General features: G+C 38.0%; 1 protein-coding gene and 1 pseudogene across 5 annotated transcripts; one reads left to right on the forward strand and one right to left on the reverse strand.

Moving 5' to 3' along the window:
- Positions 1-1,759: 1,759 nt before the first annotated feature.
- On the forward strand, positions 1,760-27,247 carry FAM177A1 (family with sequence similarity 177 member A1). 5 transcript variants are annotated; one of them, XM_013046237.2, is made up of 6 exons: positions 1,760-2,887; positions 7,341-7,464; positions 13,273-13,446; positions 22,407-22,473; positions 23,517-23,614; positions 25,227-27,247. In XM_013046237.2, the coding sequence occupies exons 1-6, from the start codon at positions 2,874-2,876 to the stop codon at positions 25,431-25,433; spliced, it is 684 nt and encodes a 227-aa protein (XP_012901691.1). In that variant the 5' UTR covers positions 1,760-2,873; the 3' UTR covers positions 25,434-27,247. The 5 variants fall into 5 exon arrangements, with proteins under 5 accessions (XP_012901691.1, XP_004773403.1, XP_004773402.1 ...); XM_004773346.3 differs by lacking the exon at positions 1,760-2,887 and adding an exon at positions 7,098-7,243; XM_004773345.3 differs by lacking the exon at positions 1,760-2,887 and having other exon boundaries at positions 7,250-7,464.
- Positions 20,136-21,021, reverse strand: LOC123388319 (annotated as a pseudogene).
- Positions 27,248-27,273: the final 26 nt, after the last annotated feature.

Genomic DNA, 27,273 nt, shown 5'->3' on the forward strand with positions numbered 1-27,273 from the left:
AAAAAGTAATGACATTTAAAAAAAAAGTAATGACATAAGGAATGCAACAGATTTTCTTGTTTACTTGGGCAATGATTTTATATCCCACTAAATTATTTTTACCAGCTAAAAATTTAGCATATCCCTATAGAACACTGTATACCTTATTATAAATTATGTATCTTGTGTTCTGCAGGAATGACATAAGGTCCAGGTATAGAAATTTGTCAGTGAGAAAATATTGTTTTCCAAATTAGTTTCTAACTAAATTGATGGATACCACCTTTACTGTGCAAGCATTTCTGTGATTTCTATCCTCAGGGTACCACTTTTCACTTTGACCAAAGAAGGAAAGGGGACTCTTGGCCAAACTTGATGGCTCAGTCATTGTTTTTTTTAAGTGTTTTTGTGTCTGTTGCAAATTTTATTTTTCAGAAGCAAAAATTACAGTGGCAAAGGACACCAGAACTCCTAGTTCAGCTTCCATATCTCTTTTCTATAAGATGAGGGAATTGGAGATGCTTGCTCAAATTCTAACCGCATTAATTGCTCAGTCTGACATCTTTAGGTACAAAAGCTATCCTTCCAACCTCACAGTTTTTGTCAAAGTACTGATGTTTAACAGTGTAAGTACCATATACCAAAATCAAATAATTTGACCAAATTTCCTTTTTTCACTGTTGTTAAAATTGGTTGCTAAGCTTTTAATTGATACTTGTTATAGCCCCAGCTTAGACCACTAGCTAGATCTAATATTGTGTAACATTGGATTCTTCCTGAATATTATTTTATTTAATCTTTTTAAAGATTTTTATTTATTTATTTGATGGAGAGAGATACAGTGAGAGAGGGAACACAAGCAGGGGGAGTGGGAGAGGGAGAAGCAGGTTCCCCGCTGAGCAGGGAGCACGATACAGGGCTCTGTCCCAGGACCTTGGGATCATGACCTGAGCCAAAAGCAGAGGCTTAATGACTAAGCCACACAGGCACCCCCTTCCTGAATTTTATTATAATATTAATTAAATATCTACCAACATAAAATTAGGTGTAATTCCTAAGCTTTCAATGTTTATATAATCATAAAACAAAAACTCGGAAATTAGTTTCAACGAACTATGGTACTAGCAAAGGGCAAATTAATAGGCAATTTAATGTGATGGATGTCAGTATTCTTCTGGAAGTACCATATTTGCTGCCATATGAGATATAAGGTAAGTATACACAATGCATTGCAATTTTATGGAGGGATTTTTTGGAAAAAATTAAACACTTTTTATATGTAGTAAAAATGATTTCAAAGTGTGTTGCATAATCATTATTTTGTTCAAATACAGTATATTTTAATGAGAAGATTTCCTAGATCTGATAGGCAGTAATGTACTCATCTTGAATAGAACTATAGTGCCTATAGCTAAAAGGAAATATGATATTGTGAATAAATACCTACATACAGAAGGCAATAAAAGCAGGAAATTTACTAGAACTAAATTTTCATTATGCATATTTGTTCAGTAAAATTAATATAATACTATTGCTTTATTTCAGTGAATGTAGAGGATTTAAAAAGTAAACCACAATATAAAAATAAAATTGTATTTTTTTACATATAGCTCTAGAACATACAAATATTTCAGTAAAAAAAAATGGAGCAAAGCATTTAAAATAAATGCAAAGGAATTTTAACTTGATGTTGGGTATGTGATCAAATCAAGTATTTTACAGTTTGTATGAGAAAAGTAACCAAGGAATTTGGATAAGCTGTAATAAAAGTGTCAGTGAAAATCATGGCTAAATAACAAGAAAATGTACATAAGTTTTGATCTTCCTTAAAATCTAGAAATAATTAGAAGCTATATCCAAAACTAGAAATCCATCATCACAGCTCCAATCTAGATAATGTTCATTGCTTGCATTCACTGGATTTGAAATGGAGTTGTCATCTTCCAAAAATTCTGTTCTAAAATCCAATTGCCATATTCCCAGCATTAATCTATTGCATTAAAACCTAATATCTTCTTGGCTTTTGAGTCACAAATTACAGGAATGTTGAATTTGTATCTCATTTGTGGGGGGGTAATTTTAAATTTAGCTCCTAGATAGTTCTGTAGTCTGTGGGTTGTGTTAAGTAGTTATAGATGGGATGTGAAATTTTACTGTGATGGTTTTTTTCCCACACTTTGCATTTAGGGGTAGGTAAGTATTTGTGCTCAGTGTTGGGTAGTTGCTAACCCAAGAATCTAGGCCATTTTCACTGACCTCTTAGTGTGATATGGGTATATTAGTATGAGGTAATTTTCAGATACTTTTAAGAGGAAAATACACCTTGTAAGCTGGTAATTATGGCACATTTCCTTTGATAATACTCATGCGGTGCCACACAAGTTCTTTTGAGTTTGGCATGCCTGTGCTACTCTGCAGTTTTCTCATTACTCTTCTCTATGCATTTGAAATTATCACTTCAAAAACATTTATTTTTTTAGCTTCACTTGGCTTACAGGGTTCTCTCAGCCTAAAACAATGCATTTCTCGGTAGCAGTTGGATCTAAATGGCAAAATACTCAAGTATTATTACACAGCAGTGCCTGCCTGTTACAGGGATAATTTCGATGAGCCTGAAGCTGAGGAAATCTTCCTGAGGCCGGAGACTCCCCTGACACTGGGGTGTAAAGGCTTTTCCTTTTCAAGGAAAGCGGAAGGAAGTAATATCCTGTGACTATGGTATATTTTTTAGCAACACATGCTCAAGTTTTGTGAGCCATTTTCCAGAGAATGGTTGCCTCTCTGCGTCAAGTAAGGAGAACATGAAATGTCTGCCTATCTGCATAGGCTGGGAAACATGCTTGCTTGCTTGCTTTTTATGATTTTATAACTGAAGAAGAGAAATTTCTTCTACAATGACCCAAAAGAGGTAAGAGTTGTTATTGGATATATTCATGAGCCCATAACTTTTGACTTTGGGGAATCAATTAAGGGGGTCCCAAAATTTCATTTCTGGCAGAAGTGGTTCAAGAACTACCTATCAAATATCTTGACACTCCATTTCATAGGAAATACAGGAAGTGTGAAATCCTTCAGTTGATGTGTGTCTCTTGATTTTCTGCAATTTTTTTTCTTACTGCGTTAAACAATGGATGATCTTGCTCTGAAATAATGATATATGACAGTGAGATAAATTACTTTTTTTTCTAGTTTTTTTGAAAAATAATTGACATACATCACTGTATAAGGTTACAGCGTGATGGCTTGATTTACATATATTGTGAAATGGTTACCATAACAGGTTCAGCTAACACCCATCTTCTTATGTAGGTACAACAAAAAAAAAAAAGTAAAAAAAATTTCTTTGTAATGAGAACTTAGGACTTACTCCCTTAAGTTTTCTATATATTGTATATCAGTGTTAGTCATTGTATACATTACATGGAAAGGCATCCTTAATTGTGGCAATCCTTATTATAGCTCATAAAAGAAAAAATATGTTTTTAAATAATATATATTACATATTATAATTTTGTAACAAATATAAAAAATTAAAAATTGGGACGCCTGGGTGGCTCAGTTGGTTGAGCAGCTGCCTTTGGCTCAGGTCATGATCCCAGGGTCCTGGGATCGAGTCCCACGTTCGGGCTCCTTGCTCAGCAGAGAGCCTGCTTCTCCCTCTGCCTCTCTGTCTGCCTGTGCTCACTCGCTCTCTCTCCCTCTGTCTCTGACAAATAAATAAAATCTTTTAAAAAAAAATTAAAAATTATTTTACATAGATTACAAATACATACTTATTTTATTACAGTTTTTTGGATTATTGTCAGAAGACTCCTACTGTTCAGACTTCAGATTAATATGTTTAGCTTTCAACGCTGAGATTGCTATGTTTAGGCATAGTGTACAAATAAACTAATATTTAATGACTAATGCTATAGTCATCAATAGCAATATTGATAGTTGAATATCAATAGTTGAATATCAGTAGTCCATTCCCATGACAAAAAAAGCTGACCAAATTCCAATTAAAAGAAATGTACTCACATGGCATCAAATAAAACATGTTCACTTGGTTTTTTCATTTGTTTCTTAAATACAGGGCTTTAAAACTTACAAATGGCTATTTCTCATAATAGACTTTAAAAACAAATACACACTTTGATAATTGCCTCCAAATCTTTTCAAATATCACATTCACCTTTGGTGTAGGAATTTTCTGCCCGTAATAGACCATTTCTGACATTTTCATTCCCAGAGGAGCAGAGTGTCTTTAGTATAGGCTCTGTAGTCAGACTTCCTGGGTTTGAATCCTTGCTTTGCCAGCTACCAGCTATGTCCATGAGCAAATTTCTTAATCTCTCTGAGCCTTTGTTTCCTCATCTGTAGAATGTTGGTAACTATAATAGGACCTCTATTACAGAGCTGTTAGGAAGAAGAGGTAATACAAGGAAAATCCTGAGCACAGTACCTGTCGTATTGGGCTTAATAAATGGAGCCACTACTGTTATTTTAACAATTTCTTTATGCTTAAAGTCAACTTAAAGCACATTGGGAGAAGGAGAGGAGAAGTGAGTTGGGGCAAATTGGATGGGGAGACAAACCATGAGAGACTGTGGACTCTGAGAAACAAACAGGGTTTTGGAGGGGAGGGGGTTTGGGGGTTGGGTGAGCCTGGTGGTGGGTATTATGGAGGGCATGTATTGCATGGAGCACTGGGTGTGGTTGTAAACAATGAATATTGGAGCTCTGAAAAAAATAAAATTACCAAAAAAAAAAATCAACCTAAAGTGCATTTTTAGTTTTGCCATCTTATTTTTTCTTATGTATCACTGACAATGATCCCTTATTTGAGGGATGGGGTAACCTTAAAAACATTTTCTATTGAAATAGATACGTAGCTTAAAAAGAAAGATAAAATAGATATGTACCTTTATGAAAACAATAAGAAGATCTTGTTTTTTATTTGATAGACTTGCCTGGTTATCAATTTTAGTCAGCTTTGTTTTCCCAGCCTTTCAGAGAAACAGGTAGATCTAAATTTACCTTTTTAGATCTGTAAATACCATTAAGTAATAAATTTAGACCACAATTATGTTTTCAAGTAGATAAATTATATTAATACCTGGATGTATTTTTGCCATAGTGATATAATACAACTTAGACTACAAGGTGAATGAAGGACAGATTTGACATATTGCTTTTAGTTGAGTTATGACAGTCTTAGTTGACTTTTAGTTGAGTTATGACAGCCTGGAGATAATGACAAAAATATAAATGTCCAAAATAAAACCATTAGATTTCTATGCTTTCCAGATTTGTAATAGATTATAATATTTGTGTCAAAAGTAACTCTTCTTAGGAAGTACTTATAGTTTATGTTGGGATATGGTTTGCATTTTAAGTTTTCAAGCTAACATATACTTGTAAACTATGAAAACAAGTTCTGCCTCAGCACTGAAAACTATAACTTGGCATTTGTCAATTTGCAAAATAAAATCATGCATTTATAAACACTCCACAAATTTTTAATAATGTTGATGTCAGTAAGAGGAAAGGGCTTTTGAATACAAGTAATGTAAACTGTTCTTGTTTATGAAAGCCAAATCATAAGTTCTTTAACAATTGGCTCTTTTATTTTCCTTTTCAATTTATTGCCAAGTTTATTTTTGCTGATTTGGACAGCGAGGCAGCATTAGATCATATTACTAAAACTTGTTTACATTAGCAACAAGCTAACTTGATTTTATTACCAGAATATGGATTATGAATTTCCAACCAGTTATTAAAATGTCCATGGTTTTCAAATCTTTTGTCTTTTAAGGTTTTTGGTTTGTTTTTTAGGTTAAAGTTATATGCAGGATAGAAAGTGTACAGAAATATTAAGCAGAGAATAAAAAAATAATTTTGCACGATGGGCGCCTGGGTGGCTCAATGGGTTAAGCCTCTGCCTTCCGCCTAGGTCATGATCTCAGAATCGTGGGATCAAGCCTTGCATCAGGCTCTCTGCTCAGTGGGGAGGCTGCTTCCCCTCTCTCTCTGCCAGTCTCTCTGCCTACCTGTGATCTCTCTCTGTGTCAAATAAATAAATAAAATCTTCAAAAAAATAATTTTTGCACTAGATAAAGGCATACTTAAGGTTGCAGGGGTGCTGGACCTGTTGGTGGCATGTAGAAAAACATGTACCAGGCCATAACTTTGGGGAGTATTTCTGAATTTTGCCTGGCATACAAATGGAATATAAAGTTCCATTAAAAGCCTCTGTGGCCAAAATAATGTATTTTTCAACCCTACAATTCACAATAACTTGTGTTTTAACTTTCATACTGAAACCACAATAAAAGAACATGTACCTGGAAATGCTCCAACGAGTTTAAGTAGTGCTGTAATCACGGCAATCATGACTTTAATTTGGTTGAACATTGTTAAAAGTCTGGTATGCCCCCCTGACACACACACACACACACACGCCCGCGCGTGCAGGCAGATACATAAAATATTCTTCATATTTGTCAAAATAGAACCTTGGTGCTGCCCTTTCCTCTTCTTCAGATCTCACTTTTTTCTACAGTTATACTTAAGCATGTCAGAGAAGTGTAAACAAAATTTACCTTTGAGGCTCTTATTTCAAGAGTATTTTGGGCTAGACTGTCATCCATGTTAGGAATGAAATATGCAGGGACGCCTGGGTGCTTCAGTCCCTAGGCACCCGCCTTCGACGGCGGTCATAATCCCAGGTTTCTGGGATGGAGGCCCGCATTGGGCTCCCCGCTCAGCGGAAAGCGTGCTTCTCCCCCTCCACTCCCCCTGCTTGTTGTGTTCCCTCTCTCGCTCGCTGTCAAAATCAAAAAATAAAATAACGTGCAGCAGAGCCTTACATCTTAAAATATATTTTCACAAGCATTTGAAACACACGGGACCGTTTCCTTTTTTAAGTGCAGAAAAACCAAGGTCTGGGACAGTGGGGACTGTCCAGAACGCAGCTGGAGGCTGGCTGCGCCCAGATCGCCAAGCCAGGTGCAGGTACGAGGCATGACGTCACCGGCGGTGCCAGCCGGCGGCTCGGAGAGCTGCGGACTTGGGCTGGGCCGGAAGCAGTGCAGCAGCCGCTCGCCTCGCTCCGCCCCACGCGAGCCGGTCGTCGCGCCTCCCAGGCCGCGTTCGGAGGAGCCGGAGAGAGGGGCGAGGCGCCCGCAGACCCCGCCCCTCAGACCGGTCCCACCCATCTGGGCAGGCCCGCTCCTCCTGCCGCGGCGTGGCTAGGCGGGGCGCGAGGTGGGCGCTGCCGGTGAGTCCCGCTTGGTGACGGCCGGCAGGGTCCGCGCCTGGGTGGGGAGGCGGAGAAGGGAAATGGGCTTATCGGCCATGACGTTCTATCTTGCTAGCGCCAGCAGCCCTGTGGCGGCGACGACGATGGACCCGGAGCCAGCGACCCTTGCGGAAGGAGGAGAAGCAGTTGCAGCCTCGGGAGCTGCGGCCGCCGCGACGTTCAGGGAATCGGCTCAGCAGGTAAGTGGGGCCGCCCTAGAGAGGCGGCGGTGCGGAGGCTGGGGCTAGGGGAGCCTCGTCTCGTGTCTGTCTCGTCCGCCCGCTGCTCTCTCGGCCTGCCCGGCCTTCCCCCGAGCAGGCCGCTCGCCGGAGATGCGTTTCGGGGTTCCTTGTCACTGTAGCCCCACCTCTGCCCAAAGACACCGGTTTGGGAGAAAGGGGCGGACGCCTCCCCACAGCCGGGCGTCCCTCGCCAGCCCCTCCGCTGGCCGCGCCGCAGACTGCGGGGCTTCCGGGGGTGCTATTCCAGCTTCGGTCCGCGAGCCAGGGAAGGAAGGCGTGTCTCCGAAAGGCTGTCCTTAGAGTATCTGGAAGCCAGGTGGCGGCGGCTGCAGACGCTTCTCAGCCTCTCCGGGTGGAAGCGCCTGACTTGGCTTGTGCCCTTTGGTTAGCTAATAGCAACTATGTGCTGAGCGTTTACAGGCTTTATTTCACTTAATCCTAATAACTTCTGCATGATGTGGGCGTGATCCCCATTTCACCCGCGAGGTAACTGAGGCTCGGAGCTGCCCAGCAGAAACATAATGGGAGCTACGTTGTAAATTGTACGTTTTCTAGTAGCCATATTTAAAAAAATAAAAATACATTTTGATGTTTTAATGCATATTATTAATATTTTGTTTAATCTAATATAACAAAAAACTTCAGCACGTAACTAATGTGAAAAGTTAACCGTGAGGTATTTTACATTCTCCTTTTGGTACAAGTCTTAGAAATTCTGTGTGTGTATGCGTATCACACCTACTGCACGTCTCAGTTTGAACTATTCTCATTTTAAGGGAGCATTAGCCAGATGGTGCTAGTGGTTACTGTGTTGGATAGCCTAAGTTTAGAGAGTTAGGTAAGGTTTAGAAATTTGTTTTGTTTTGGATTTGGTAGTCTAAAGTAATAGTTTAGAATCTTGGGACAAATAAAGCTAATGAAGAAATTGCTTTAACTGAAACCAACTCAGGAGTATATAGTATGGGCCATTAAAAACCCGAGTTGCTTCTATGTAGAAATCTTTTCCACCTTCAGTGAAAATGAAGCCTTTTTAGTGGCTTTATTTTTGAGACTAACCACCAGAATGTCAGTAAGACTGAGCGCCCCCCCCCCATCCCCAACCACAGATTCGGAAGGGAATAGTGCCTGAATGTGAGTATAACTTTTGTAGTGTAAGATGTAGTTTGCATGAACAAAAACTTTTTCACATAGTAGTTTTTATATGGAATTTCTTGTTTTTCTCCTACTTAAGAAGGAAAGTGACCAGCAGGAAAGAATTCAGTGGCAACACTAAATTGGTTAGAGAGCCACATTTCATTTTCAGTTGAGACCTGCTGCTGACACAAAGCTGGGTGTATTTTCCATTTGATTTTTCCTTCTGTTCCTGTAATTGTTTTCACCACTGCTTCAAGCTTTGAATTGCTCTAATAGCAAAGTAAACATACCTGTATTGATTTATCAGCTAAGTATTGTTTGAAGAGAGGTTCTTCCTTTTGGTTTAGTGATATTATGTTTTTTTCATATATTTGGTTGAAAAAGTAATAGATATCTAAACACTAATGGAGACCGTTGAGCTGAAAGTAGAAAGTCATAGGAATACTCCCCTAGGCAGTATCTCACATTCACCAAAAGTAAGTTTGTCTTGTAATCATTCTGGGATTTCTTATGCATATCTAATATCTTCTTTTGTGTTAAACACAAATGGGTTCATACCATACAAACTATTTTCTAACTTTCCCTTTTTGCTCCCATTCACATTCCTGAAGCAGAAACATCTCTGGAAACCCCAGATCCATGCTTTTGAGTACAGTAAAAGAAAAGAGACCAGGGACACCTGGGTGGCTCAGCTGGTTGAGCAGCTGCCTTCGGCTCAGGCCATGATCCCAGCGTCCTGGGATCGAGTCCCACATCGGGCTCCTTGCTCAGCAGGGAGCCTGCTTCTCCCTCTGCCTCTGCCTGCTGTTCTGTCTGCCTGTGATCGCTCTCTTCCCTCTCTCTCTCTCTGATAAATAAATAAAATCTTTAAAAAAAAAAAAAAAAAGAAAAGAGACCAGTGAAGTGGGGACTTGGACGGATGGAGAGCCTGTTGTCCTTCATCAGTTTGTCAGAACTGAGCAATTCCAAGTGCCCTGTAGGGAAAAGAGTTAGAAATAGGAGCTTGGGTCTCTATTTAGAATTTCCCCTTAAACCAAGCCATACACTACCTATTGTGACATTTTATCAGGCAAGTTCTTTGACTAAACTTTTAACCAAAATCGGAGCCTCAGTCTTATTAAAGAAGTTAAAATTTCAGTACACTACTTATTCATTTATGTAGCACCTCTGCTACCAAGAACTTATGATGTACTAGAACTATAGATTACAGGATGTAGCAGTGAAGGATACACACTGTGCCAACTGCTATGTTGCAAGCTACTTAGTTGGGGAAGGTGATACAGAATGAAATCTATGTGTAGTACATATTTTAAAGAAGTTCTATGAAAGTGTATAAAAAGATAATTGCCATTAAAAATCAGGCCCCAGTGAACTAGATAAACAGATGTATGGTCTGGTGGTTAACCATAAAATTTGATAAAATGTGAATTGACAGTGCATCTATTAATTTCCTGGTGTTAGGAAACTCTTTTTTCACATCTTTGAAATTTGTTAAAATGGAATTTGTAATATTGACACTGAAATTTTTCTTACTAAGAGGTTTATTGTTTATCTGTAAAAAAGAAACACTTGCAAAATTCAGAGAATAACTTTCATTTATAATTGTTGGAAAATTTTTCACCAAATTAATTTTCTGATTGGTTTTAGCTATCATTACTGCCCTTCACTGTTTCCCCTTTTTTATTCCCTAAGTAGAGATCGAATCACATGTCATAGATTGTCTTTCACAGATTTTTTACGTGCCAGTCCATTTCCTTAAGATGAGGTGTTGACGGAACTATGGCCTATGGGCCACATCCCACCAGGGATCAAGTCCCACATTGGGCTCCCTGCTCAGCAGAGAGTGCTTCTTCCTCTCCTGCTTGTGTGCTTTCTCTCTCAATCTGACAAATAAAATCTTTAAAAAAAAAATAAGAAAAGATTATGAATCATATTTCAGCCTTCACCTTTGTAGGTTTAAAAAAATATTTTGGAAAGAATATAGCCAAGAGTCAGAGTTAATGGAGATAGTAGCTAAGTTTATACTAATTGTTATGATCCAGCTGGAATGTTTTGATTTATTAAAGTTGTCTAGGGAAGGTAAAGTAGTTGAGCCAATGAGAGACAGCCCTTCTCCTTTGCCTTTGTCTAAGAAAGGAAAAATTCAGCCAATGAGAAATTACTAGAGCAAACAGTGAGAAGCTGCTTCTACTTTAATGGGGGTGGAGCAGGCCATGGTGATGTATCCCGAAAGGTCTCAGCTATTTTCACTGACTGGAACTGTTGCTTTGGCATTAGATCCGTCCAGATAGTGTGACAACTGGAGATCTAACCCAACTTCTCTGACCTTCCCTTGCTTGTAAATGGATCCACAGACCTGAGTAGTAGTTTAGAAGGAAACATTGTTGTTAGAACAACCATAAATCAAATCTTATTTCAAGGGGAAAAATGATAGGGTAGGAATGGCTTGCCATGTCTGGGGACCAGGTGAACTTGGTGGACCATTTTTTTTTTTCTTTTTAAATATTTTATTTATTTATTTGTCAGAGAGATGATGTGGGGAGCACAAACAAGGAGAATAGGCAGGTAGAGGGAGAAGTTCCCCACTGAACAAGGAGCCTGATACGGGACTCCATCCCAGGACCCTGGGATCATGACCTGACCTGAAGGCAGATGCTTAACTGAATGAGCCACCCAGATGTCCTCATGGTGGACCGTTTGTTGTTCATTTTGTTTATGGATATTATAAATGGGCTGATCTTCATTAAGGGCTGGGATTTGTTTGAACTCTTAAGACAGGCTAGGGAGAATTGTGGCTTTTGTTTTTTCAGGTTAACCCATAGATATCCTATGCTCTCAAGATTTTCATGATCTCAGTTCACTATACAGCAGTTATAGTTGCTGTCAGTGATGTGTGGTCAAGTGTTGCAATGCGTGTGGTTTTTTTTTTTTTTTTTAAGATTTTTATTTATTTATTTTGACAGCTATCACAAGTAGGCAGAGAGGCAGGCAGAGGAAGAGAGAGTAGCAGGCTCTCTGCTGAGCAGGGATCCCGATGTGGGACTTGATCCCAGGACCCTGGGATCATGACCTGAGCCAAAGCCAGCTCCTTAACCAAGTGAGCCACCCAGTTTTTCTCTCTGTTTTTATCAATATATCTCTGCAACTGCAGTTCAAAGAACTTTCTTTCTTATTGGTTGAACACCATTTATGGGTTTAAATTTTGTGTTCATACCCACAAGTGTAAGAATCCTTATAGAGGACAAAATTTTTGAACTCTGGACCATCCTAGAAAATCCCACCAATGTGGACTCCAATTAATTGTGGCAGTCCTGTAGTCCTGTATCATTTTGTTTGGTTTAGTTTTAAAATTTTATCAGTAATACATGAACATACTCTCTTCACAAAACAAAACAAAAAATAACAAAATACAAAAAAGAATAACTACTCCCTTACCCGTACCTCCTCCCCTGTCTCAGTACCTATCCCTAGGAGTAACCACTTGCTGGGTTTTTCTTCATAATTTACTGTGCCTTTTTGAAGTACTCTAGTAAGGAGATGAAAAGTTAAAACGGGGCACCATAACAGTGAAAAGCTCTTTGTCCGTTCCCAAAATATACATTTACCTTGATGTGGGAACATGGGTTTTTATTTGAGGTAAAGTTAGTATATCTCTAGGAATGAAATTTGGCTGTAATTAGAATTCCATAGACTATTGCACTAAAATCTGTAAAATGTTTTTACTATCTTCCATCCAAGTACTAACCAGTCATGACCCTGCTTAGCTTCCAAGATCAGACAAGATCAGGCCCACCCTGAGTGGCTGTAGGCAAATCTTCTTACTATCAGGAAAACTCTGTTGTCACCTCTGTGTTATTGACTAAGAAATTTGAAAGTTCAAAGATAGAACACTTAATGGGTTGTTTTCTAGATTTGATCTACAAGTGAGTTTTATTTGGACTGCACAGTGATATAAAACATTTTTTCAGTTTAAATGTCTTCACAGGGGATGCTTTCTCCTCAGAGTCTACCTTTCCCTTTATAGCTTTGCTCACTTTTGGTGCCACTCGACCTTTAAAGGCATTTTAATTTGGAACTCCTGTTTTGAGAAGAGGAGAGAAGCAGAGTTAAGTCGAATGGGTTTTGTTTTTTCCACAAGTAGCTAATCCCAGATCCAAAGATTTAGGAAAGTTCCTTGCCATGAACTGGTATTTTATTTATGTCTCTAATATATGTACATGTGCATCTATATGATATCTTTTGATACTACGCATTGATCTATAATTAGCATTATTCTTTAAAACGATTGATGTCCAGAGTATCTTCGCATATTATAGGCATTGGAATTGCTCTGTTTGAAGTGTGGTGCTTGATTTCTTAGCCGTTGACTTCAAAAAAGTTTATTTTGTTAAATTCTATTTTTTGCCCTCTGTAGAAGGTATGTAGATGTTTGCTTTTTTTATTCATTAAACTCTACATTTATGTTATTGATATTCCTGTGTGTGTATGATGTCTTATTTTCTAAAAAAAAAAAAATTAAGGATTGGTTTCTGTTTCTTTATTCCCTCAAATAAAGCAATCAAGAAATTTTTTTGCCATATGAAAGAAAATTAACCTCATTTGAAACTTACTATTTTAATTTATCGTCATTAGATGAATAGTGAAAGAGGCTTTGAAAATGTAGAACTGGGAGTTATAGGAAAGAAGAAGAAAGTCCCGAGGAGAGTCATCCACTTTGTTAGTGGTGAAACCATGGAAGAATACAGCACAGATGAAGATGAAGTGGATGGCCTGGAGAAGAAAGATGTTTTGCCTACTGTTGATCCGGTAAGTTTGAAGCTCATGTCAATAGTTGTTTTTTGGGTTTTTTTTTTTAAAGATTTTATTTATTTATTTGTCAGAGAGAGATCACAAGTAGGCAGAGAGGCAGGCAGTGGTGGGAAGGGGAGGCAGGCTCCTTGCTGAGCAGAGAGCCTGATGCAGGGCTCGATCCCAGGACCCTGAGATCATGACCTGAGCCAAAGGCAGAGGCTTAATCCATTGAGCCACCCAGGCACCCCTGGTCAATAGTTTTTTATGAGACTTCCACACTGCCTAGGGTGCTAAGAAGGCACTGTCAATAGTTTTTAAAATTGATTTGTTACCCCTTAAACATCAAATGAAAGGGGTCTTTTGAGGTTTAAATCAACTATATTTTGGTTATAAAAGTATACATTATGATTTGGATAGAAAACAGTATTTTTACACACATGGGTGGAAATATTCCAGCATTTCAGTAGTCTTAAATAGCTTGGGTGTCAGAGTACTTTGTCAGTGTGGCTAGGTTTCTTTAAGATTTATCTTACTAAAGAGAGTGCTTGGATTTCAGTCCCTTTGAATTAAGGATTATGCTGCCATAGTAGTTTCCACCTAAAATTTAGGATTCATTAGTTCTTTTTTACATTATTGCCTCAAGTTTTGACTGGAAGATAGGAATCTATGGTTCTTAACTTTAAGTGCCTTATCAGCTAAATTTAAGTATTTCTAAATTATACATGATGTAACTATAAAATTATAGGACAAGCTGTACATTCTTTAAAAGGAGTGTTGTCCTTCTAAGTAGTCTTTGAAGTTTTTAGTTGATCAGTATTTACTGACTTTCTAGTAGGTACTGTTTTGGGCACTAGTGATGCAGCCACGGGCAACATAAATTTTTGCTCTTATATGCTAGTGGGAAGACAGGCAATAAGTACATATTATAATTACCAGACTGTAAAGTGCTGTAAAGAAGGGTAGTGGGATAGAGAATTATTAATTTGTATTTGATTTTAAAAATGTTATTACTAGTATTTTGTCAGATTTGGCTTTTGATAGATTTTGGTTATTAAAAAAATTTAGATCCAGAGTCTCTTCTATAGAATATATTCAAAGGACCATGCAGTATACTCTGATGGCATTTCCAAATGCATGCAGAATATTTCAGAGGTGTTTCATGCACTGGGAGAATTGTTGGAATAAGTATTTTTCTTTTAAATTACTTTGAAGGGGTTAGTTCTTATTTGTCAGTATACATTTGTATCTGTATGATTTTTAAAAATCATTGTCTCAGTAGTTGCTCTCTATTACATAGAAAGCGATACCAAAAGCATTGCATACTGGGGTGCCTGGGTGGCTCAGTCATTTGGGCATCTGACTCTTGGTTTTGACTTAGGTCATGATCTCTGGGTGGTGGGATCAAGCCCTGCATTGGGCTCCACGCTCAGTGTGGTCTGCTTGTCTCTCTCTCTGCTCTTCCCCTTCTCACACATACTCTCTCTCTCTCGAATAATAAATAAAGAATTTTATTTATTAAATAAATAAATTTTATTTATTAAATAAGTAAATATATTTTATTATTTTTGAGCATTAAAAAAATAAAAGCATTGCATAGAAGAAAATGTGTCCTTCCTATGTGCCTAAAAATTTATTTTTTTAAACAAGCTTTAGTGAGATACAGTTCACGTAGCATACAATTCGCTGATTTAAAGTTATAGTATTGTGGCTTTTAGTATATTCATAGATGTGCACAACCATTACCACAGTCAGTTTTAGTATATTTACATCACCTCAAAAAGAAACTCAGTACCCTTTAGTTATTGTACATTATCCTTCATCTCCCCAACTCCTAATAATCACCATCTACTTTCTTTCTACAGATTTTCCAATTATGGACATTTCATAGAATGAAATCACATAACAAGTGATCTTGTGTAACTGCCTTCTTTGATTTAGCATGTTTTCAACATTCATACATGTTATAGCATATGTCAGAATTTCATTCCTTTTTTTGAGATACCATATTTGTCAGTATATGAACTTTCGGGCTATTTCTACCTTTTGGCTACTATGATTAATGCTGGTGTGAACATTTTAGATACAGTTTTTAATTTCTCTTTGCTATGTACCTATGAGTGGAATTGCCAGGTCATATGCTAACTATATTTAAACATTTGAGGAACTGCCTTGTTCTTTATTCTGTTGATAATGGCGACATTGATTGATTTTTGGCTGCAAAACTAGCCTTATATTCCTAGGATAAAACCCATTTGGTCATGGTATATAGTTCTTTTTAATATGTTGCTGGATTTAGTTTGCTAGTAATTATTGGGAATTTTTGCACCCGTACTCATAAAAAAATATAGGTCTATAATTTTCTTGTGATGTCTTTATCTGGTTTTGGTTCCAGAGTAATACTGGCTTCATAAAATGAGTTGGGAACTGTTCCTTCCTCTTTTGGTTTTTTTGTTGGTTGGTTCTTTGGGAAGAATTTGTGAAGAATTGGTATTAATTCTTATTTAAATGTTTGGTAGAACTTACCTGTGAAGCTGCTTAGGGTTTTCCTTGTGTATGGTTTTTTGATTCCTAAATTGTCTCATTTCTAAGTCCATTTTGGTAGTTTTGTTTATTTCATATGTTGTCAAATTTGTTGTCATGTAGTTGTTCATAGTATTCCTTTATAGTCCTTTTTGTTTTTTCTTTTCTGATTCTAGTTATTTGGGTTTTCCTTCTTTTCTCTTGGGTCAGTTTACTTTAGCAAACGGTTTGCCAATTTTGTTGATCTTTTCCAAGAACCAGCTTTTGATTTCACTGTTTTTTTCTCTTGTTTCTTTCTCCATTTCATTAGTTTTTACACTAGTCTTTATTTCCTTCCTTTTGCTTGTTTTAGGTCTAGTTTGCTTTATTTTTTCCCATGTCTTAAGGTGGAAGGTTATCTTTCCTTTATTAAAGGAGAGTTATCTTTCTTCTTTAATTAGCTATGAATTTCCCTTTAAGAACTGCTTTAGTTACATCTCATAAATTTTGTATGTTACACCTTCATTTTCATTTATCTCAAAGTATTTTTTTTTTTTTTTTTTTTTTTTTTTTTTTTTTTTCAAAGATTTTATTTATTTATTTGAGAGAGAGACAGTGAGAGAGAACATGAGCAAGGAGAAGGTCAGAGAGAGAAGCAGTCCCCGTGGAACTAGGAGCCCGATGCGGGACTCGATCCCGGGACTCCGGGATCATGACCTGAGCCGAAGGCAGTCGTCCAACCAACTGAGCCACCCAGGCGTCCCTCAAAGTATTTTCTTTGACCTATTGGTTATTTAAGAGTATGTTATTTACTTCCCATATATTTGTTAAGTTTTCACATTATATTTTCTGTTCTTGATTGTTTTTCTTGTTTTTAGTAGGCTCCATACCCAGCGTGGAGCCCAGTGTGGGGCTTGAACTCATAACCCTGAGATGAGATCAAGACCTGAGCTGAGCTGGACACTTAACCAACTGAGCCACCCGGATTACTCTGTTCTTGATTTCTAATTTCACCCCATGTGGCTGAAGAAGATACTTGTATTATTTCTCCTTTTAAATTGAAGTTTGTTTTATGGCCTAGCATGTGGTCTGTCTTGGAGAATGTTCTGTTTATACTTGAGGAGAATGTAGATTCTGTTGTTCTGTAGGTGTCTGTTAGGTCTGGTTGGCTTATAATGTTTTTCTCGTCTTCTGTTTCCTTGTTGATCTGCCTGGTTTTCCTGTTTATTATTGAAAATGGGCCATCAAAGTCTCCACCTGTTATTGTTGGAGTTTTCTGTTCCCTTCATTTTGTGTTTTTGTTCTATTAAGCCCCTTCTACTGAATTTTTCATTTCATTTATTGCACTTTTTAACTCCACAGTTTCTATCTGTGTGTTAATAATTTTTTAAAGATTTATTTATTTATTTGTTTTAGGGAGAGAGAGAATGTGAGCATGGGGGTAGGGTTAGAGGGAGAGGAAGTGCGAGAGAAACAGACTCCCTGCTGAGTGGAGCCCTACAACCTGGGGTTCTCCATCTCAGGAACCTGATCCAAAATCAAGAGTCAGATGCTTTACTGAGCCACCCAGGTGCCTCTCCATTAATAATTTTTATCTCTTTATTAATATTCTTCATTCAATGCAACATTGTTATACTTTCCTTTATTTCTTTAATTATGGTTTCCTTAGTTCTTTGAACATACTTATAAATGTTGCTTTGACATTTTTTTCTTTTAAATTCAGCATCTAGTGACTCATGTGTAGATTCTATTGTCTGCTTTTCTTCCAGTGTATAGCATACTTCTGTTTCTTTGTATGTCTCTTAATTTTTTGTACATTTTAGACAATATATTACATCAACTCTCGATACTGCCCTTACCTTCTCCACAACCACCCCCTTGTTATTTGCTTGTTTTTTTGTGTTTTGTTTTGTTTTTTTTTGTTTGTTTTTTTGTTTAGTGACTGCTGGATTATTTTAGTGAAGTCTGTCTCCTCCCCACCTCTTGTTCTCTGCTACAAACTAGCTAGCCTTTAGTTTAGCCTGCATCTTCAGGGAATCTAAGAACTTCCTCTCAATTACCTCTTAACACAATCTCCACTGATTTTGAGAGCACCCTTTGGCCTTGGTTGCAGCTCTGTTGCAAATGAAGTCAGTTCATTTGAGAACAGATTAGGAGCTGTTTTATGGCTTACTTTTCCTCCTGGGCAAAATCTCTTAGCCAGAGCTTTGAAGTTGGGGGTAGGCACAGTGTTGCATTCCTGAGTGACAGCCCTGCTTTAGGAGCTGAGTGCTGGTAGAGGTGGGTAGCAGTAGCCTTAGATCTTTTGGGGTTATTTTGCTGCCTCATGAACAGAGACTATCAGTGCCCTAGGATTCTCAGTGGCTCTACCATTCCATCAACAGGAGCTGACAGAAGAAGGAGGGAGTCCGCACCTGTCAACTGCACTCACCTGAAACAGTCTCAGTAATAGATGGCTTGTGGGCAGGAGCAGAAATACTGATTGATGTTCCATCATGCGCTGTTTGTCTTTCTGTGACTGGCTTATTTTATTAACATAATGTCCTCAAGGTTCATCTATGCTGTTCCCTTCTTTTTTTTAAGGCTGCATTTTCCATTATATGTATTCCCACATTTTCTTTATCCATTCATTCATCAGTGGATGTTTAGGTTGCTTCTATCTCTTGGCTGTTATGAGTAATGCTACAGTGAAGAAGAAAGTGAAAATATCTCTTGGAGGTCCTGATTTCAGTCCTTTTGGTTAAATACAAGTATTATAAATGGGGGAAAACAGCAGAGTAGAGAAAATACAGCAAGGCTGTAAAAACATACATGCCTAGGAAAAGACTTGGAGAATGTATTAAAATATTAGTGATAATTATCTACAGGTGATAGAAAAATGGGTGGCTTTTATTTTCCTTATACTTTGCTCCATTTTCTTAAAGTGTTCCACAAAAAATAAGCATTACTTTTATAATTTAAAAATAAGTTGGGCACCTGGGTGGCTCAGTGGGTTAAGCCGCTGCCTTCGGCTCAGGTCATGATCTCAGGGTCCTGGGATCGAGTCCTGCATCGGGCTCTCTGCTCAGCGGGGAGCCTGCTTCCCTCTCTCTCTCTCTCTGCCTGCCTCTCCATCTACTTGTGATTTCTCTCTGTCAAATAAATAAATAAAATCTTAAAAAAAAAAATAAGTTGTTTAGGGGTTCCTGGGTGGCTCAGTGGGCTAAAGCCTCTGCCTTCAGCTCAGGTCATGATCTCAGGGTCCTGGGATCAAGCCCTGCATCGGGTTCTCTGATCAGCAGGGGGCCTGCTTCCTCTTCTCTCTCTCTGCCTGCCTCTCTGCCTACTTGTGATCTCTCTCTGTCAAATTAATAAATAAAATCTTTAAAAAAAAAAGATTTTATTTATTTATTTGTTAGAGAGAGAGTACACACAAGCAGGCAGAGAGGAAGGCAGAGGCAGCAAGAGAAGCAGGCTTCCTGCTGAGCAAGGAGCCCGATGTGGGACTCGATCCCAGGACCCTGGGATCATGACCTGAGCCAAAGGCAGTGGCTTAACCAACTGAGCCACCCTGGTGTCCCAATAAATAAATAAATCTTAAAAAAAAAATAAGTTGTTTAAAAAATAAAAAAAGATAGCAAGTCTGAATAGTTCTTATTAAGGAAGGAGTGGAAACTCAATTATTCAGGTAGGGATAGAAACTTAAGTTTTTGGAGAAAAAATGAATCAGCTTAAGTTTGCACCATAAACTGGAAGTCTTGAAGACCAAGCTCTGACCCATTTCTCTTGTTACTGGGGTAGTGGCATGGTAGTGATGCTGGCAGTGGTGGCAAGGTTCCAATGTAGGCTCTTGAGTCATCTGCCCTTTCAATTCAGTAAGATCAGTGTCTAAACAAAGAGCCCCATGCATTCATTCTGTGTAATTGTGTGTGATAATGATAGATGTTATTCAGGGATCCTTAACCAGTTCCTCAGCTCTGGAGCAGGTTTGACTCTCTGGTAGTCACTGCATGGATATTAGCAATTGTTCTCTCTAGAAACAACTCCAGGAGAATTGGTCCACTGAGAAATATATGCTTTCCTTCAAAAGCCTGCTTAATCCTTTTCTAAGTCATTTATTGGCCCTGCCATTATCATGTGTTACAGAAACTGGTTCCATTCCCTATATTACTGCACTGTCCTGTTTGCTGTAAAAACTGTAAGGTAAACACCAAGATGAGAGCTTTTTTTTTGGCTGGGTACTGTATACTTTATTGATGGTACAAGACAAGGTAGGGCTCCCCAAGCCCCTCCCCTTCTTCAGGGAGTCTGGGATGGAAACAGTGGAGGTTGGGAGATTCTCAGTGTTTTGGGGGATAAATTGGGGCAGGGATTCCCCAGCAGCTGAGGGCCTCTCTCTTCTTCTTGCTCTGGCTGGGGCTGGTGGTCCAAGGGTCTCATACTCTTTGAAGGCCATGTAGACCGTAAGGTCCACCACCTGGTTGCTCTAGCCAAATTCATTGTCATACCAGGAAATGAGCTTGACAAAGTGGTTGTTAAGAGCAATGCCAGGCCCTGCATCAGTGGAAGAATGGGTGTCACTGTTAAAGTCGCAGGAGACAACCTTGTCTTCAGTGTACTCCAGGATGCCCTTGAGGGGGCCGTCTGTTGCCTGCTTCACCACCTTCTTGATGTTATCGTATTTGACAGCTTTCTCCAGGTGGCAGGTCAGATCCACGACCAACATATTGGGGTTGGGGATGCAGAAGGCCATGCCAGTGAGCTTTCCATTCACCTCAGGGATGACCTTGCCTACAGCCTTGGCCGCACCAGTGGAAGCAGGGATGATGTTCTGGGCAGCCCCTCGGCTGTCATGACAACCCCAGAAGGGCTGTCCATGGTCTTCTGGGTGGTGGCGGCATGGATGGTGGTCATGAGTCCCTCCACAATGCCGAAGTTGTCATGGATGACCTTGGCCCAAGAAGCCAAGCAGTTGGTGGTACAGGAGGCATTGCTGACAATCTTGAGGGGGTTGTCATACTTCTCATGGTTCACACCCATCATGAACATGGGAATGTCAGCAGAAGGAGCAGAGATGATGACCCTCTTTGCCCTGCCCTAGATGAGAACATCTTAAACAGAATCCCTAAAATAACCCTATCCCCACATAAGAGAGATGCTTCCAGCGTTGAATATAGAAGATACAGTGGATTTGATTGAGAGAGTCATAAATATACAGTATTTTCTTAGTTGAAGGTATTTGTTTACTTGGACACTCATTCTTATGTAGATAGAGATAAAAGAGCTAACTCACTTCCGTTTCATTTCAAGAATACTATCACAGAAGTCAGCATACTTGCTTTTCATGGGAAGACTGTTGTGTTTCCCCCTTTTCTCTTTAGTCCATCTACCCAGTCTTACAGATATTCTTGTGTTTTCTGTTTTAATACCTTATAACCATGAATGTATATCTTAGCTAAGAATATTATGTATAATTTCATCATTTTTCTCCTTCCTGGAAACTATTAAAATAATAATACTATTAATAATATTATTTGATTGATTGTTCTATACTATACTTTATTTTGGTGAACAGAAATATTAGTATAATGAAGCATGCTTTTATTACTGATTTCATCCACAGAAGCAAACTGTTGTCTGTGTGGCAATCTTCACAGAAGTGTTCTATGGTAATGATAGCACCAAAATTAATAGTGGAGTTGTGCAGTGTAGATTGCCTTCTGCCATTTGTCCTGCTTTACTAAATGCACACGGAGTTTGTCTTGGGATATATAGTCGAGGCCCTTCTTAATCCTTTTTAAGATTTTATTTATTTATTTGTCAGAGAGAGTGAGCACAAGCAGTAGCAGGGAGAGGCAGAGGGCGAAGCAGGCTCCCTGCTGAACAAGGAGCCGGATGTGAGACTTCATCCCAGGAGTCTGGGATCATGACCTGAGCCCAAGGCAGACGCACCCAAGCACCCCAGGCCCTTCTTAATCCTTAAAGAAACAAAATACTCACCTTGCCATTTACTGGTCACTTATTTTCCCATCATTGAAAGTTCATTTGATGTGCTCTTACTTATCCTGCTTACTTTCTCTGAATCTCAACTTCCTCGCTGTACTTTAAGTATGTTGTACTGTATGATTTCTTAAGGTTCCTTTCTATTTATTGTATACTCTCTCTGATATTGTGCTTATGAACAGTGAAGACAAAAAAGCAGCAAGACAGGAGAAGAGTCTGTAGATTGTCAAATCATACCAACTCCATTTTAGTTGCTGCTGCTTTCTTTGGTTATTCCACAGACTTAGGGTAAATATTATAGTTATAGGGCAAATATAAAAAGTCCTTGTGGAATGCTCTCTCTAAAGCTTCTAAATTTTTAATTGGATTGTAGTCTGTAGTACTATCTATAGAATATTCTTTGTGCCAGCCAAATATTTGATTGCTTCATTCTGGCCTAAATATACCCAATGGGTTTTAGGTATAAATGTTGCTAACCTGACTTCTCATTGCAGACAAAACTCACCTGGGGCCCCTACTTATGGTTTTACATGCTCCGAGCCGCCACATCAACCCTCTCAGGTATTACTTTTCTGTTTGAATAACTGCTATAATACACTGCAAGAACAAGAACTTTACCAAATGGGGTGTTTCCAAAGTGAAGGAGAAACATTAGGGGTTAATCACTCTGTTCTTAGCAGCTAGCTAGCATTGGATATTAATCTAACTTGTACTTCACTTCAAAACATTCTTCACTTTCAAATGGTGGGGATTTTTTTAGAGAACTGAAAAATGGCTTTATTAATTTATTTTATATTAATTTTTATGTTTCTGGACCTTCTGTGTTAGCAACTATTTTGCTATTTTGTTACATGGTTTTGTACTGATACTGTTCTTACTCTGACTATTCTAGAGCCTGTATTATACAATTCATTTATTTTTAATTCTATTAATATGTCATATCTTAAGTTGAGCTATAACTTAAATTATTGAAGGAAATGAACTATCAACATATGAGTTAATCCTGCTAATTTTAAATATAGGTTTTAAATTATAAAGCTTTCCTCTATTTTCAGTTTCAACTCTGTGATAGCTTCTATCATTTTCTGCTTTTTATTATAGGTAATTTTGAATAGTAATTCATTCAAGAATATTACTAGGTAGTGTGGTGTAAGGAAAACCTTCACTTTCAGACCTGGATAGACCTTTCGAGTCTAACCTTTGAGTCTAACCTTTCACAGTGCCTGTCATGTGGCAGGCCCTCAGGGAATGTTACAGTGCAAGCCGTTCCTCCCCTAGAGTCTAATGATGTCCCAAGTCTCTAAGTCTATGTTTTTTCTTGAAAAATTAGACATGTAATAGATAATTATAATACATGGTGATACATGTATAATTGGAGATATGAGCAGAGTGTTGTTAGGAACCCAGAAGGAGCTACTAGTGCCTCTTGAGGAAATCGAGGAAGATACACAGAAGAGATGCACTGAGTGTTCATAATCTCCCTGAGGGCAGGGACTGTAACTCATAGAACGTGCTCAAGAAATGTTTATGGAATTATATAAGCCATTTAACTTTTGCATTTTTGTGTTTGTTTGATTTTTGCCATTTAACTTTCGTATCCTCAGTGTGTGACTTTCTTGGAGAGAAGATTGCATCTGTTTTGGGCATCAGCACCCCAAAGTACCAATATGCCATTGATGAGTATTACCGGATGAAGAAGGAGGTGTGTCTCCTTTTTACATTTTTTTGCTTCAGTTTGATTTACTGTGGACTTAATGGGTTGTGTAATGAGCATATATATCCTCTCTAGCCGCCCAAAAGAGAGAGCTCCCTTAGGGTAGGCATTTCATTGTAGGGTTACTAATTAATCAAGTTAGATATTTTTAATTTATATGTTTATAAACTGAAATTTCCCTAGGATCTTGGTATGAGACTAAGCTGGATTTCATTGGGCTAGCTGTTATGTGAGGTGCCTTATATGATCTTATTTAATCTTCATACCTCTCTCTTTGGATTATTATTACAGTTTTCAAATGAGAAAATAAGACAGTCTCTGTACTTAGAACCTGTAGACTGGATGTAGGAGAAATGGAAGATTTGAAGCACAGAAAATTGCAAGTACTAGGAATGTGTAAGTGCCAGGTGTTAAGGCACAAAGAGGTGAGGCAATTTGTCTGCAAATGTAGTGAGGTTTTAGGGTCGGGGTGAAATGAGTTTAGCCTTGAGAAAAGTTTAGCTCCTAAGAGCATAGGCTGAAGAACCAAAGGGTTCGAATTTAAATTCTGACTGCCCCACTTCTTTGAAAACCATTGGTGCAAGATACTTAACTTTTGTAAGCCTCAGTTTCTTCATCTTTATAATGAGTAAAATTGTGGCATCCATGTTCATTCAGGGTGGCTCTAAAGATTAAATGATTTGATATGTAAAATGCTTAGAACAGCACCCAGTGTATATTGGTGAACACAAAATAAATATTAGAATCTTATATTATTCTTCAAGCAAATGGGGAGGGGAATTCAGCTAAAGTGAGAATGTAGAGGCATGAGGATAAGTTGTGTATTTGGAGAAGTGGCAGGAATGATCCTTTATCACTGGAGCAGAGTGAACTGGGGGAGTGGCTGGCCATGCATCTGGAAAAGACAGTTGACTTTATATTTGTTATATGGTTTCAAAACTCCTTTTATGAACAAATGAGTGTTTTTAACACTTCCAGCCGTGTTTAGAGCCTCAAACCTCATCTGGACTATTGTAATAGACTCCCCAGTGTCTTTCTTTCTTGTGTTCTCTCAAGCAAGCTCTAAATTAATCTTGACTGGTTACCTACTCTGTACTGAGTACCCATACAGCATTGACCAATACAATACTCACTTCCTCCAAGAATTTAGAAGTTCTGGACCTAGAAATTCTCTGTATACTAGCTGCTTTGGGGAACATTAACCATGTTATACCATTTGGTGACTGGACCACCCCATTCAACTGAATAGGCTGATACCCTGTAATTGAAGTGATGCAGTATTTAGCTATTTTTTATTTAGATTAGAATTTATCTGAAAGATATAGCCTCTGTCAAAGTTAATTCAGGACCCATCTAAGCAGTGCTGTACCATACTTAAAAATGACTTCCCTTTCCTTAAAATGACATATGATAGTTCCCATTTCAGTTTGGGAACACAGGACAAGGAGGTGTGTCTTGGCTAATTAGATGAGACTGAATTGGACATGTCACTATTGTTTTAGTTTTTTAAAAAAGGCACAAGCAGTTGAAAGTAGGGAACAAATACTATTCTTTTTAGGCATTTATATTTCATCTATTCTTGATTATTTCCTCTTTTTAGGAAGAAGAAGAAGAAGAAGAAAACAGAATGCCTGAAGAAGCAGAAAGACAATACCAGCAGAATAAACTGCAGGCTGATTCCATTGTCCAGAGGGATCAACCGGAAACAGTGGCATCCAGTTCATTTGTCAATCTCAATTTTGAAATGGAGGGAGACTGTGAAGTAATTATGGAAAGCAAACAAAATCCAGTCTCTGTCCCACCATAGAATGACTATCAGACTTCAAACTCTAGGGTTTTTATAATACCAGGAAGTTTCACATTCTTTATTCAGTGGGACTTAATACAATTATTTATATTTTAAATTATTATCTGGAAAGGGAAAAATGTTTCTTCATTCTTAGGCTCTATCTAGCAAAAGCCAGATCTGAAATTTGATCATTTGTACTACGCTTTTTCTGTGTGTCACATTAGGGCTTTGGCTTTAAAATGTTCTTTAAAGAAATTAAGGACATTCTAGAGCCGTAATTGCCAATTAAGTGTTAAATTATCAAGCTTGTCTGTTATTGATGTTTGTAAGAAAAAAATACTTAAATTACTAACTGGAGCTGATCTTTCTAGTCTCAGACTGAAATAAGGATTCCTCCCCCCCCCCTAGATTTTCTCATGTTGTCTTACATTTATAAATCTAACCATTAATTTCATACTAAGGATGGTTCACTGAGTGTGTAATAAAAGGAGCAAGACAAAAGCACTTTGATTTTTCTTTCCTTGAGAATATTTTATGAAAAGGTGAGTGAGTTTGTAACACGAGTTCTAAGATGGGTTTCCATTTTTTAATGCAGGTTACTTAATCTTACATTCTTTTTCAGCAGTTATTCAAATTAAATAACTAGCTTTGAACATTACGTTAAAAACACTAGTTACGGGATGTATTTATTAATGTATTTGTATTCAAGTGGTAACATCCAGTGATTATCCACATGGCATCCTGGTTTTGTGACTCAGTGGACTCTGAGTGTTTCCTGTGGGCCAAGTAGTTGGAGGGAGGATGGTAGGGTGAGGGACAGATGAAGACTTGACCCTTCAGGGGCTACTGTTAATATTGTACCAAGTGCCACAGTAGCAGAGTGAAGTCACCAATCATTCTCTTCTTTGAAGTTTACATCAGTAGACTGGATAGTTTGCTTAACCCAGGTTTGGTCAGCTCTCTAGAGCCCACTGTGGTACTGGCAACACTTACTGAAGTATAATATGAAACTAATTTTGAAAATATTCCTAAATATCTGCTCATAATCTTATGAGAGATCTGTATGATTTTGATTTATAACTAAATGTGGGTAAGGAAGAATGTGTGGAGTATTTCAGAAATGCTGCTCTAAAAAGCCTATTCACAGACTTAAGATCTTTCAGAGAGTAATGGTGGTTCTAAGCAGCATTAAGCTGTCAGTCTTAAATATTTTTATATAAAATGTAGCTTCAAAGAAACTTCTCTAACAAAGGTACAGTGGACCTATTACAGAAATTTGTTATCAGTGAACATGAACATCTGGCCACTAAGTTCTTCAACTAAAATCTGAAAGATTTAGGAAAGATAATTTTTCACTTGGAGTTTTCAGATATATGGATCTGTGGTATGGTATTTCATGCATGGTATGTGATGGTAATTTTTTTGGTCATGGCTGTAAACTCTAACTTAGTAAAGAATTAAGCTTCAGATCATGTAATTAATGTCACCTAAATTATAGTTTACCATAAGCTCTAAAACATGCTAACCTGACCTCTTCCCTCTAATTTATTTTTAACTTCGAGATAGGACCTCCAACTCAAGTATTTATTGGGTTATCCAGTGAAGGCATGCATATCTAATAATGATCTTTTCTCCCTAGAGGCACTAGATCTGAAAGTTTACCTAGAAACCTTTCTGATTGTAGAAGGAAGATTATGAAAGTTTTGTTTCTTAAATTTCACTTTTCTCTTAATTGTCCAACAGTGGCCAATTTGTAATGTTTATATAGTTATTCACTGTGCCTTATTAAATCTTTATACTTTACGCAAACTATAAAATTTCCCAGAAATCGATTAAATGGTTTTGTCTTATTTTTAAG

The sequence above is a fragment of the Mustela putorius genome, unplaced genomic scaffold, assembly GCF_011764305.1.
Source record: "Mustela putorius furo isolate JIRA1106 unplaced genomic scaffold, ASM1176430v1.1 tig00003898_pilon_pilon_pilon, whole genome shotgun sequence".
NCBI lineage: Eukaryota > Metazoa > Chordata > Mammalia > Carnivora > Mustelidae > Mustela > Mustela putorius.

What these genes read in the sequence shown, in the direction of transcription:
- FAM177A1 (XM_004773345.3), top strand. Translation starts at nt 7,306, where the DNA reads ATGGGCTTATCGGCCATGACGTTCTATCTTGCTAGCGCCAGCAGCCCT. An exon ending in CGCCACATCAACCCTCTCAG is followed by an intron (nt 22,474 to 23,516) that starts GTATTACTTTTC and finishes TCGTATCCTCAG; the next exon opens with TGTGTGACTTTCTTGGAGAG. An exon ending in ATTACCGGATGAAGAAGGAG is followed by an intron (nt 23,615 to 25,226) that starts GTGTGTCTCCTT and finishes TCCTCTTTTTAG; the next exon opens with GAAGAAGAAGAAGAAGAAGA.